Genomic DNA, 13,266 nt, shown 5'->3' on the forward strand with positions numbered 1-13,266 from the left:
TGGGAGGCAGTGGAAGACAGGAGTGCCTGGCATGCTCTGGTCCATGGGGTCACGAAGATACCCCATGGGGTCAGACACGACTAAACGACTAAGCAACAACAAAGCATTTTATTTAGATCAGAGGTCTCTTCTGTCAATATACTTATTGTGCAATATTTCATGGTTTGGCCATAAAGGATGAACTTAGTCTGCCTCATCATGTTGACATCAGATACTTTATATTTCTTCAGTTACTATTGGCATGTTTTCCAGCAGTACCCTTCACGCAGCCCCTTTGGAATTTTTTATTGCTGTTCCATGTGTTCTTTTGAATAGTTAGATGTTTTGCTTACATGACCTGGTGTCCTTTATGTTAAATGCAAAATTTATTCATAAAAGTGTATGTTTGGTTAACTTTGATGATAACAATGATCTAAGCATGTTGCTTTTCATATGAATGGTACACATTTCTGTTAGGACTTGTAGAAGGACTATGTTCATCTCAGCTGCAAACACAACATCAGACACTCATGATACTTATAGTAAATCTTTGTCTCCTATAATGTAAACCTACTGTGCAAAAACATATAACAGAGGATCCAGCATATTTCCAGTCTTTCCCAATCTCCTATCGTAAGTATACTACAATTGTTGATATGGGCTGCCCATATTTTATGAAAGCACTGGCTTCTCTGTAAATATGTAATAGCTATTACAGCCTTGGACATTCACCTCTGTGGGGAACAGTGAGCTGAGTATATTCTACTGAAAACTGCAAGCCTAGACCTATTGATCTCACTGGAACTTATTTCTGAGTTAGAATAGAATTGGCTGAAAATGTGTCAGCATAGAATTAGGCTGCAAATGTATCAGCAAGTAGATTCAAACATCATATCCCACATCATATTTATAGAATACAACATGCTCTCTCAAACATTTCTATGTTAACTGCAGACAAAAATAATAATAATGTGCCCCCTTTTTAAACAGAGTGACTCTAACTTTCTTGTGCCACAACAAGGGTTCTAAAATCAGTCTGTCAAACCAAGGGAAACCAAGGATTATTTCTTGGAATTTGGTGGTGGAATTAGGCTGCATGCAGAGTGAAGAGTTCTTGCTCCAGTCTTTTGGGTATCTGAATGTTGACTGCAATGAGTCAAGCAGTGTAAGCATTTATTGGGATATAAATCTACTGAGAAAAATAGCTGCATTAATTTTGCTCAAACTTTTGAATAGCTGTCCATGATTTATGATATCTCTTAACAGACAGCTTAACAGACATATATAGCCAGGATGCAGTCACAAGTACCCTCATAACCATCAAATATGCAGATGCAGCCAGGCAGTTTCTAACTCTGGCCAAGAACATCTCCTTCGCTGTTCAGTAGGATGAGCTGGAATTGACCTGCATATTTCCTCCAGTGGAACAGATTCCCTAAACAACCAATTCAGATAATGAACTTTTCATAAGAAATTTGATACCTAACTCTCACTTCTACCTTTTGGCAATATGAACATATGTCTTCTTACATTGATCTCTATGGTAGCTGAAAATAAATTACTGAAAGGCTGTTTAAACTCCCAATATACCCAGTTATTTCAAATTCTTCCTTTTAAAAAAATACTCAAAACATATTTTCCACAGATGATTTTAGAGTACAATATTTTTTTGCAAAACTCTAATATGAATAATAGGCAACAATGAAACCTTGCCAAATGCTTTTTTAAAAACAACAACAACAACATTTTTCTTGAGTGCTTCAAAGAATTTTCCATCACATTACAATGCAACTGTAACATATAAAAAAGAGAGAATACAGAACAGTGGCCAATGAATACCACAGCTGGTTTCTCTTATAACTACAGAAGGAAACGGTGGCAAGTGGAACAATGCTGACTTTCCACTTTCAAGTAGTGTAGTGTAAGCTGAAGCCAAACCGTAAAGAGTATATATTTTTTCACTCTGTTTATCCGAAGTCTGGTCCAGGAAAACATTAATTTTACAACTTTAAAAATAAAGTTCTGCAGTTTCATGCCAGTTTCAAGAACTAACCTTTCATGTTGCAAAACTAAGGGAAGTATTCTTTGCTGCTGTGAGCTTTTGTCATTATCTCCTCATGTTAGTTCTTCATGGTTTGTGAACTGTAAACACCACCCGAAAAGACCAATAAAGTTTGTGATTGTCTCATAGTAAGCTTGCAAGAAGATCAAACCTATCCATTCTTAAGAAAATCAGCCCTGAGTGCTCGCTGGAAGGACAGATCCTGAAGCTGAGACTCCAATACTTTGGCCACCTCATGAGAAGAGAAGACTCCCTGGAAAAGACCCTGATGTTGGGAAAGATGGAGGGCACAAGGAGAAGGGGACGACAGAGGACGAGATGGTTGGATAGTGTTCTCGAAGCAACCAGCATGAGTTTGACCAAACTGCGGGAGGCAGTGGAAGACAGGAGTGCCTGGCGTGCTCTGGTCCATGGGGTCACGAAGTCAGACACGACTAAATGACTAAACAACAACAACAAAGCTTGCATTCCATTTCCTCAGACTGCCTTTTAGTGCTTTGGAAGAAGCTATCATTTGGGGGCTCAGTGGATTATTTGGAAGGCTGGCCTTCTCTCATATTTCTGAACTTATTCGCACTGTGTACAATTGTCATTTTTTTGTTATTAATTTCCTTATCCTAATTTTAATATCCCCCCTCAAGATTGGGAGAAAAGTCAACTTGTGTCTACTGCATTCAGTATTGCAGGAACTGAAAGGATTTAAATTGGGAATGGTGTGAGATGCGTGAACCTAGTACTTCTGGTACATTGCTGATCTATGTACTCATCTGTCACATAGGCTGTGCTTACTTGAGCTGTAGCTAAGTTGTACGTGTCAAACATGCAGTGTATGACTGTCCCGCAGCACATTGGCACATATCTGACCAGTCTCAAAAGGGGCTGTGCATTTGTGCTACTTTTCAGCAAGCACTGAAAAGAGTACAGTGAAGGCGCCTGCTTGATCTCAACAGGCAAGGAGTTCCAAAGTGCAGATGCTGCCACAACTAAATGACCGAGCTCTTATAAATGTGGAATGGGTATGATGTGGCACCTGTCGCAGTGCCAGTTGCACTGATCAAAGTGGTCCAGTGGGCACATGGACTCAGTATTTACTTAATGGCAGTGGTGGCTGGTGCATGTTGGAACTGGTAGGGTGGAAGACAAGGAGACCAACAGAAGGTAGAGCCATAACCGATGATACGTAGCATCAACGGATCTGAATTTTTGTCCCATCCTCCTCCCTGCTGAGTTCTACAAGGGCAGCTCTTGAGACTGAAGAGTATGCTGGTAGCCATTCCACCTCCTGGACTGCTTCCAAGAGAGAAGGCAGGCAAGTGGGGGCTGGCTGATGCAGACAGGTTGGACAGGTTGGCCCCATTTGCCCCAATGCACCATCCGCTACTACATGTCACTTTTTCATGAATTTCAGGATGTTCCACATTCACTTAGATTTGTGGGTCATCATCCAAAGAAGTGTTCCAAATGTGCAGAAGAAAACAAGGCTACAGCTGGAGGCTTTGTTTCCCCCTTGACACTGGGAACATCTGTAGCAAAATAACAACAAATGACCTGGCTGCATATCTGGGTCCTGGCCACAGGGTATCTGCAACAGTGTTTTCTGCAGATTGGGAGGTCCTTTATCTCAGTTAATAGCCATACTATCACCAAGGCTCAGCACAAGTGACAGAAGTTTAAGATAGAAAGCATAGAAACATCTATGTTTACATTTCATACGCTGATGAATTAATTTAAATTAAAAAAACCTGTGTTTCAAAATAGGGGTCACTTGGCTGGGCTGCTGTGTGCGAGGCAAGCTAAAACCACTATTTGGTGTGTGGAGTTAATTACACAGTTCTCTGGATGGTCTAATGTGAGACTGGTGCCACACTTGCATTAACTATTACGGACAATTAAATGAAGGATTGATTTTTCTGCAGCTGGTCTTTAATACATATTAAATTTACATACTTCATACTGTAGTGCTTGTGCTTTACATTTTGGATAGTTCAGTTAAATAGTACATTTTTTCAATAAGAGTTTTGCTTGAGTCTATGGGAGTTTTCCAATATATTGAAAAATGCATAAAACCAAATTTATTTGGGGAGGTCAACCGAAGATATTTTGGGCTTATTTGAGTTTTGCAGAAGGAACAAAACAGAATGCTAAATAGCCAGAATATGAATACTTTCCATGGTTTATTCCAAAGCAATAGCAGGAGCGATTGGGTTCAAATGAGTCTCCTTCTTCTTCTTCTTCTTCTTCTTCTTCTTCTTCTTCTTCTTCTTGGAATTGGAGAAGCAAATTATCCAAAAACCTCCCCCCCTTCAAATTCTGTGAAATTAACATTAGAGGATTACTTGAGACTAATGAATTTTGAAGTATGCTTTCTGTGGAAACTATGCTATTGTCTCAATATAAACAGGTTTCAACAAATTTCTGCTGAAAACAAATGTAACCCTGTAAGAGTGAGAAGGCAGTTTGATAGTGCCATTGATACCTATAATGTAGACTTATTTCCCACCCTGACCTGATGTGTACGCTGTTCAGACTTGTTTTGTGTGAGATTCAGGCTAAACTGAGAAAACACCATTCCTCCACCCCAGAAAGGAGACAAAGGGTTGTATCCAATGTTAGTAGAGAGGATCCACTGAATTAATGGACAGGACTAGGTCCATTAATTTCAGCTGGTTCTACTCTGAGTAGAATTTAGTTGGCTACAACCCAAAGGCTGTAATTTGCATCACAGCTATGGTTATCTATTACCCAGTTTGTAACATCAGTTCCTTCAGTCTGTATTTTCCATTCTCCAGGCCCAGATTTGTTTTGAAATTATGTTTAAAAGTTTTAGACTTTTTATTGCATTTGTGTTTATTATTCTTTTTAAAGTTTTTTTTTAAATTGTGTAAGTTTATCTACTTGTTCCAAGGCTTGAATCTCACAGTTTGAAAATTAATTTCATATTGCCTTTCAAACCATATTCCAGTGAGCAAAAATATGTTCTTGCTTTCTGGCACTGTACTTAACATTTTATGGTATGTTTTAAAATACGTAATGAGGCTTTTGTCTTGCACAAAGACCATCCTTTAATCCCCACAGTAGGACTTCCAACTATGTGACATTTGCTGGCATAGCCAGTTTTTAAGGCTGGATTGAGGGTAGAGCCATACCCAAACATATGTGGGAAATCACTTGGAAAATGTTAAGTTTATATGCAGTGTGTAGGTTGTTCCTAAGAAAAGACTAAATGTTGCTATATGGTTTTCCCCCTCAGAATTTTGGATAAATAAAAGCTGCACAATCAAGCTACAAATCCCCTCCACTTCCCAGTGGGGAGGAGTTGCGGTGGACCACATGGCCATCCACTTCCCTCTGGGGGCGGGGGACAAAGTCCTGCTTCACCCGGAGGTTCCTGGTCACGTCATTCGCCAACCAGCCAATCCGCTGGCTGGGTGCATGGCCAGGCCCCATTTAAACTGAGGTGCGAGCCGGAGAGCTTCCTCTTTACTCGCTTCCTTGATCTCCCACCCTCCCTCCCTATTTTTCAGGTTTCGAATTTGCCCTTGCTATGGACCTCGGTTGGTCGCCCTTGAGGGGCCTGGTAGGAATTTTTCCACTTGGCAAATTGGCATGGGCCATTTCGCTTTCACCTACCTCATAGCAGTCGTCACAACTTTGTAAGGATTTGTGGTTAGGCATTGGTTGATCTTATGATGGGGGAGGGGAGTTGTGGCCATCACCTGCCCCTCCAAGTTTAAGGGTATTCCGTTAAAGGAATCTGGGGGCATGGATCTTGTCCAAAGCCCAGGGTGGGGCTAGGGCCATGCCACGACCCCGTCGGGAACCCAGGGGGAGCTCGAGTTGGTTTGCATCAACGGGCTCCCCTTACTGGTGGTTGACCCTTACTGGACTCCCTGCATGACAGGCAGGAGTCAGATATAGTTGGGTCAATTCCAATGCCTACGCCAATACCGCTCACATTCTGTAACCAAGAAAGTTGTGGCCTAAATTTGCCCGATAACATTAACCTAATATCCGTGTCCTTGTGTCTTATTCATCAACAAGAGGGTGGTCTTGGGGTCTCAACACACAATGGCATTAACTCCAGTACTCTTGCTTTTTTGTTTGATTAATATGACTAGGCATTGGGAAAAATTTAAACAAAATGATCACAACCTTTCTCTTGTCATTCTATGGGTAAAAGTGGCATTCTGGTATGTTCAGCATAGTCTTTCTAGAGGGTTTTGATCTAAAATAATTAACCCATCTTAAAAACAACATCTAGTAAAATGCTTTAGACATGCTACTTCATACAAAATATTCACAATTGATGGGTTTCTTTTTCTTTTACAATTCAGAACAGATGTATCATTGGGAAGTACCTCTACACGTTCCCTAAAGGATAATGTCACGGTCACTCACTGCAATGCTGTAAAAAACCAAAAATACAAATGTCAGATAACTTCAGCAAAGTTCAAGCATATTTACATTATGTGGCTCAAGATCACAGATGGAATAACATTGCTTCAGTCACCACTAATGTTAGTCAAGCCTACAGATATTGGTAAGTTTCAGTTTATTGGCCAAAGTGTTTAAATCAGAATAACAATAAGAGTCTGAGGAAGCTTCCAAAATGATGATTCCAGAATATACACTGAGTATACACTATGGCAGAACTTAATTCTATGAAAAACACCCTCCCTCAAAGCAACACACAAATACATAAGCTAGTGTAGAATAAAATGTTGGTATTGCAAGCCATTTTTTGCTTTTCCCAACATACTTTAGTTATATAGCAAAATATAATAAGTAAAATCAGTGATGTAAGTCCTGAATGAATTCCCTAAGATACGTGAAATCTCATCCTATTGTAATTCCAGCAATGTTAAGCTTGTTCTTGAAGCTATCATAATTCATAACAATAATGACACAATCCTTTCCCCACATGAAATTGATGGTGGAAGCTGTTCAGGATCTCAGGGCTCGTCCAGACTTCCATTTGTACCACCGCTTTCGCTTGGGAAAACTCGATTTTTATCGCTGAATCAGAGCAGACGTCAGTCAGGATTTTCATGGATTTATGTTTGCTACAACTCAGTGCTGAAGAGCAGGTTTTCCAGGGGAATGTAGCGGAGCATACAGAAAACCACTTGGACCTTATGGCTAGAAAGCATGGGACAAGTGGGAAACCTGCTTTTTCTAGGCACGGGATAAATGTAAGCCTGGACACGCCCTTGGTATTTTCAGTTTTATGCAGCATATACTTTTTCTACAAGGTAAATTTTGAGCAATGTTCATTAGATCATGGTGTCCTTAAGATTTAATCATACTGTCATTTCTGAGGTAAGAAAATTCTTGGCACAGTAACTTTGATCCCTTCGGTAGGCCGGTTCTGTTCATTGCATGGCTGGCATTGGAAGCCTGAATGACATGAGTTTCTAATGAACTGAAATGAATTATCCTGCACAGTTCTTAACCATGCCAACAAAATCCTTTTCATTTTATTTTTTAAAATGTGGTTGTTGTGGCACAGGGCCATACTACGCAAGATGGTGGCAAGTTCTGTGTGTATGAATATTGAACTGCCTCAGTCACACAGAAAAAGAGGGAAGTAAGGGTCCAGAAGCAAAAGTGTCATCTGGATAAATAGTGCAGAACTCTCCCTACACTTCTCCCCCTGCAGCTCCTCTTATGCTGCTTCTGGTACTGGAGCTCATCTGAGGAGAAGAGTGCATGGGGGAAAGAATTCCCTGAGAGACATGTAGGGAATCTGCAGGCAGGAGGAGTGTCCTGCTTGCATTCTTCCCAGGTGAGTCTTTTCCCATTCTTATAATTGGATGGATGCTCTCCCTTTTTCTGCATGGCTGGGGCAGTGTAAACATAGAACAGCCACTGTCAAATCTAATGTGGCAATTGTTAAGATCCTAGAACCTGCTTCACAGAAACAAAAACCAGCTTTCCCCCGTAATGGTTGAAGGTGTACTGCCAGCACAAAGTTAAGAATAGGCTTTAAGTTTTGCATGGAGGAAATGTTCATCTGAAAGCAGGTAAAATTGCCAAAATTACTATCTTGAAGAATACAGCCATTTGACATATTTTCCATAAATAATCATTTTTGTACCCAGGACTCCTTCCTGAAATCCATGGAATTTTTAAATGCCTAACTCTGGCTGGATCGTGCATACTATGTGCAAAGAAATATTCATTGATTGGAATTGTTAAACTGTTGCATCTTCACAGCACAATGTGGATTTGAAAAAATAAATATATATACATTAACTCAAATGAACTGCCTGGATTCTTGAGGGTGACATCGCTATCAAAAATTGTTGGAAAATCTCATTCCAACCCCTAGAACCTGCTTCATTCCAGCTCAATGAAAAAAGACAGTTAAGAGAAAAAAAGTTTTCTAGTACATTCAGAAGACGCTGAGACTCAATAAAGTTCTAAAGGGTTACTTATTAATGGGTGTTTTAAAATCAAGGTACAGATTCTTTTAAAATTAGAATTTTAGCATTTAAAAAGGTGAAAGCTTTGCTTCTGCTTTTTAATCAAGTCATGGGAAATGGTACAATCAGATGGCGGATGCTTTTAATGTTTTGTTGCTTTCTGGCTGAAGAAGCAGCTCCTTATGAACTTTTGACCATTTATGAACTGTTTAGTGTTTTAACATTCTCACCATAATGAAAAGAACATTTCAGTAGCCTATTTTTCTTAGTATCTTTTTTGTAATTAATTGAAACCTTTTAGAATGACCATTTCATGTTGCTTACAAATTAGGTTAATGCTTTTGAAAGATGATGGGATTATAGGAATAATGCCACAGTGATTCTTTCAAATCATGTCACTGAGTGGCCTGCTACTTTAAAACTGTACTATCTAGCTTAATTATATCTAGAATTAAAAATGGCACTAGGTGGAGTTCATTTCACATCAAATCCTCTGTAAGGCCTTGAAGGAATATACTCTTGTGTGTACAATCAGTCCTCTGGACCACAGCCATTGACTATATCCAGTTAAGGTTGCAACCCTGCATCCATATATAGTACCTAGGAGTAACTCCCATTGAACTGAGGGGGACATGGTTTTAAATAAACATGTATAGGACTGTGCTTTCAGTAAATGCTTGAATTGTACTTTAAGTCCCAATAGCAACTTTTAATTGTTTTCTTAGATGTATTTATTCACTGTTTATCATTTCGTAATACCCAACCAATATACAGTGGTGCCTCGCAAGACGAAATTAATTCGTTCCGCAAGTTTTTTCGTCTAGCGAATTTTTCGTCTTGCGAAGCACGGTTTCCCATAGGAATGCATTGAAATTCAATTAATGCGTTCCTATGGTCAAAAAAAGTCCAAACAAAGCCAAATTTGGTACAACAAGAGTTTATTAACTGCTCTTTAAAGTCACACATACTTTAAAGAGCATATCAAAAATTGAAGGAACAATAAATTAAGTTTCTAAACATGACAGGAAAAACATTTAAAAATCAAAAAAGGGTACATTACATTTTCTAAGACTCTGGGGGACCACTCGAAGAAGGTTCCTCTTCCACTCTTTGCTTCTTGCTGAGGAACCTGTCCATGGTCTGCTGCTTCATCCGCCTTTTCAGCAGCTCCCTGAGAGGCAACATGACCGTCGTATCAAAAATGTTCGCTTGGTCATGTGCCACGTGCTTGTCAGGGTGGTGCCGCTCTGCAAAAGCCTGCACCTCCTTCCACTTCTGGCAAATGTCCCTCAGTTCTTTGGAGGACAGCCGTTCCTCAGTTGCTTCCTCCTCTTCCAGCGAGGCCTGCTCCTGCGCAACCTCTGACTGCAGTTCAACCAGCTCCTGGGTGGTCAGCTCGTGGTCGTGCTCCTCCACCAGCTCGCAGACGTCCTCCTCTGTGACCTCCAGGCCCATGGTCCTCCCCAAGGCAACAATGTCCTGCACCACTGTCGACTCTGGTGCATCAGAGTCACTTGGTGCCACACAGTCCGGCCACAGGCTGCGCCAAGCGCAATTCAAATTTCTCTGGCTGATCCCCTTCCAGGCCGTGGTGATCATCTTCAAGCAGGTGACGATGTCGAAGTGGTCCTTCCAGAATTCCCGCAGGGTGATGGTGGTGCAATCAGTCACCTCGAAGCATCGCCTGAAAAGCTCCTTGGTGTAGAGTTTCTTGAAATTGGCGATGACCTGCTGATCCATCGGCTGGAGCAGTGGCGTGGTGTTAGGCGGCAGGAACATGATGTTGATGAAGCTGAACTCCTCCAACAAGTCCACCTCAAGGCCTTTAGGATGAGCAGGAGCATTGTCCATCAGAAGCAAAGCCTTCAGCGGCAGGTCGTTGTCCAGCAGGTACTGTTTGACAGCAGGGCCAAAGGCAAGATTGACCCAGTCCACAAACAGCACACGTGTGACCCAAGCCTTGCTGTTGGATCGCCACATGACACTCAGCCGCTCCTTGTCGACCTTGTGTTTCTTGAAGGCCCGTGGGTTCTCCGAGTGGTACACCAGCAGGGGCTTGATCTTCAGGTCGCCGCTTGCGTTGGCACAGAAGAGCAGGGTCAGACGGTGCTTCATGGGCTTGTGGCCAGGCAATTTGGCCTCCTCCTGTGTGAGGAAAGTCCTTTTGGGCATCCTCTTCCAAAACAGCCCGGTCTCGTCGCAGTTGGACCTGCTGTGGAACGTAGCCCTCCGTCTTCACAACCTCCAGGAACTCCAAGGCAAAGTCTTCAGACGCAGGAACATCAGAACTGGCAGCCTCTCCATGCCTGACCACGCTGTGGATTCCGGATCTTGCCTTGAACCGGTCAAACCAGCCTCTGCTTGCCTTGAAGACTTCTGGCTCGGCCGAGGTTCCTGGCTGTTCCCGGATGAGGTCTGCGTGCAAGGCCTTGGCCTTCTCACAAATGACGGCCTCAGTCACTGTGTCCCCTGCACGCTGCTTCTCTTCTAACCAGATGAGCAGCAACTTCTCGACCTCCTCCAGAACAGCTGGGCGGTTCTTCACGATCCTGGTGACTCCCTTGGCTGCATCAGTCGCAAGGATCTTCTCCCTCATCTTTAGGATGGTCCTGATGGTCGATGGGTTCCTGCCATACTCCCTGGCGAGGTCTGTCACACGCATTCCACCGTCGTGCTTCCGGATGATCTCCTTCTTCATCTCCAGCGTCACCTTCTCCTTCTTCCTCTCGCTGGCCTCCGCAGCAGCAGCAGTCTTCTTGGGTCCCATGGCAGCACAGCTGTTACCTTTGTAAACTCAGAAAAAGAAAAAAAAAATCAGCAATTCAAACCCAGAACCAAGTCCTTGAATTCCAAACACCCAACCCAAAATCCAAAAACCCCAAAAAAAGTTTTAAAAGTTTAACTTACGAAATGGCTGCAAATCACCAAAGTCTTCAAAATCCTCAAATGGCTGCAAAAGAAGTTTTGGGAAAGCTTTAAAAATCACCAAAGTCTTCAAAAACCTCAACTGTTCCCCCAGCCCCTCCCCAACTGTTGCAAACCCCTCCCCAACTGTTGCAAACCCCTCCTCAACTGTTCCCCCAGCCACCCAGCACACAGAAATTCAAAACCCAGAAATTTTTTCAAAAAACAACAACATGGCCCAATGGTTACAGAAAACCATAAAAATTCAAAAAAAAAGCACACAAGCTCCCAGATTCCTGCAAACCCCTCCCCAGGTGTTCCCCCAGCCACCCAGCACACAGAAATTCAAAACCCAGAAATTTTTTTCAAAAAAAAAAAACATGGCCCAATGGTCACAGAAAACCATAAAAATTCAAAAAAAACCCCACACAAGCTCCCAGATTCTTGCAAACCCCTCCCCAGCTGTTCCCCCAGCCACCCAGCACACAGAAATTCAAAACCCAGAAATTTTTTTCAAAAAACAACAACATGGCCCAATGGTCACAGAAAACCATAAAAATTCCAAAAAAACCACACAAGCTCCCAGATTCTTGCAAACCCCTCCCCAGCTGTTCTCCCAGCCACCCAGCACACAGAAATTCAGAAATTCAAAACCCAGATTTTTTTTTAAAAAAAAATAAACATGGCCCAATGGTCACAGAAAATCATAAAAATGCAGAAAAAAGACACACAAGCTCCCAGATTCTTGCAAACCCCTCCCCAGCTATTCCCCCAGCCACCCAGCACACAGAAATTCAGAAATTCAAAACCCAGATTTTTTTTTTTAAAAAAAATAAACATGGCCCAATGGTCACAGAAAATCATAAAAATGCAGAAAAAAACCACACAAGCTCCCAGATTCTTGCAAACCCCTCCCCAACACCAAGTCCTTGAATTCTAAACACCCCAACCCAAAATCCAAAAAACCCAAAAAAAGTTTCAAAAGTTTAACTTACCAAACAGCTGCAGAAGAAGTTTTGGAAAAGCTTCAAAAATCCAGCAAACTCTTTAAAAAGCTCAGAAAGGCCACCACACCGCGTGCAATGTGTTGCTCCTCGAGGTCAAGTCGCAACTGCACCTCTTCCAGCAATGCACCCTGGGTTTTAACGGTTTTACGAAAAAGGAAACAAACTTGCAAGACGTTTTCGTCTTGCGAAGCAAGCCCATAGGGACATTCGTCTTGCGAAGCAACTCGAAAACGAAAAAACCTTTCGTCTTGCGAGTTTTTCGTCTTGCGAGGCTTTCGTCTTGCGGGGCACCACTGTACAAGGCTAGAACCATAAAAAGATAAAAATCACTAAACAGAAAATACCAGCATGTATGGCTGGAATCACTCATCTGAAAGGGACTGCCTGAACAAAACATCTTGAAGTTTCAGAAGCCTAGCATTGCCAGCATTCCTCTAACATCAAAATGGAAATCCAGAGGGTTGGTGCTAGAACACTAAAGGTGACCATGGAAACAGATACAGGAGCATATGGTACCTCTATGAATGGCCCTCCTGAGGATTGTAGAGACTGCATTGGTCCATGGAGGAAGTTAGACAGTCTCTCAGAAAGCCAGGGCCCATGTTTACGGATTAGCCTGGCAGCACATTGGCAGTCAGTGCAGTGCAACATGCTGTTGGTAGGTCTCTTAGGTCAGCTCTTAGTAGCTGCATCCTGCACCACCTGCATCTTCAAGACCAACCTTAAGGAGATAGCCCCACAGAGTGCATTGCAGCAAACCAATCTTGACATCCACCAGTGCATAGACCACTGTCTCCAAGTTATCCCTAACCAGTATGGCCATAGCTGCTGTACCAGCCAAAGTTGATAAAAGGCATTCCTAGCCACTGAGGCCACCTGTACTCGATGG

General features: G+C 42.2%; 1 protein-coding gene and 1 long non-coding RNA gene across 8 annotated transcripts in view; one reads left to right on the plus strand and one right to left on the minus strand.

The window, feature by feature from the left end:
- Positions 1 to 13,266, plus strand: part of LOC308480361 (leptin receptor-like) — a 57,071-nt gene that overhangs the window by 20,951 nt on the left and 22,854 nt on the right. For all 3 annotated transcript variants that reach the window (XM_081011759.1, XM_081011757.1, XM_081011758.1), the window contains exon 5: positions 6,376 to 6,581. In XM_081011759.1, coding sequence (XP_080867885.1) covers positions 6,376 to 6,581 — 206 coding nt within the window. The remainder of the gene's footprint in view (positions 1 to 6,375; positions 6,582 to 13,266) is intronic.
- Positions 90 to 13,266, minus strand: part of LOC308480409 — a 67,062-nt gene continuing 53,885 nt past the window's right edge. For 4 of the 5 annotated variants that reach the window (XR_013988080.1, XR_013988081.1, XR_013988082.1 and 1 more), the window contains one exon: positions 90 to 6,446. This is a non-coding gene — a long non-coding RNA (uncharacterized lncRNA). The remainder of the gene's footprint in view (positions 6,447 to 13,266) is intronic. The other variant, XR_013988084.1, reaches the window with a different exon arrangement.

This window comes from Podarcis pityusensis, assembly GCF_964106645.2.
Source record: "Podarcis pityusensis genome assembly, chromosome: 6".
NCBI lineage: Eukaryota > Metazoa > Chordata > Lepidosauria > Squamata > Lacertidae > Podarcis > Podarcis pityusensis.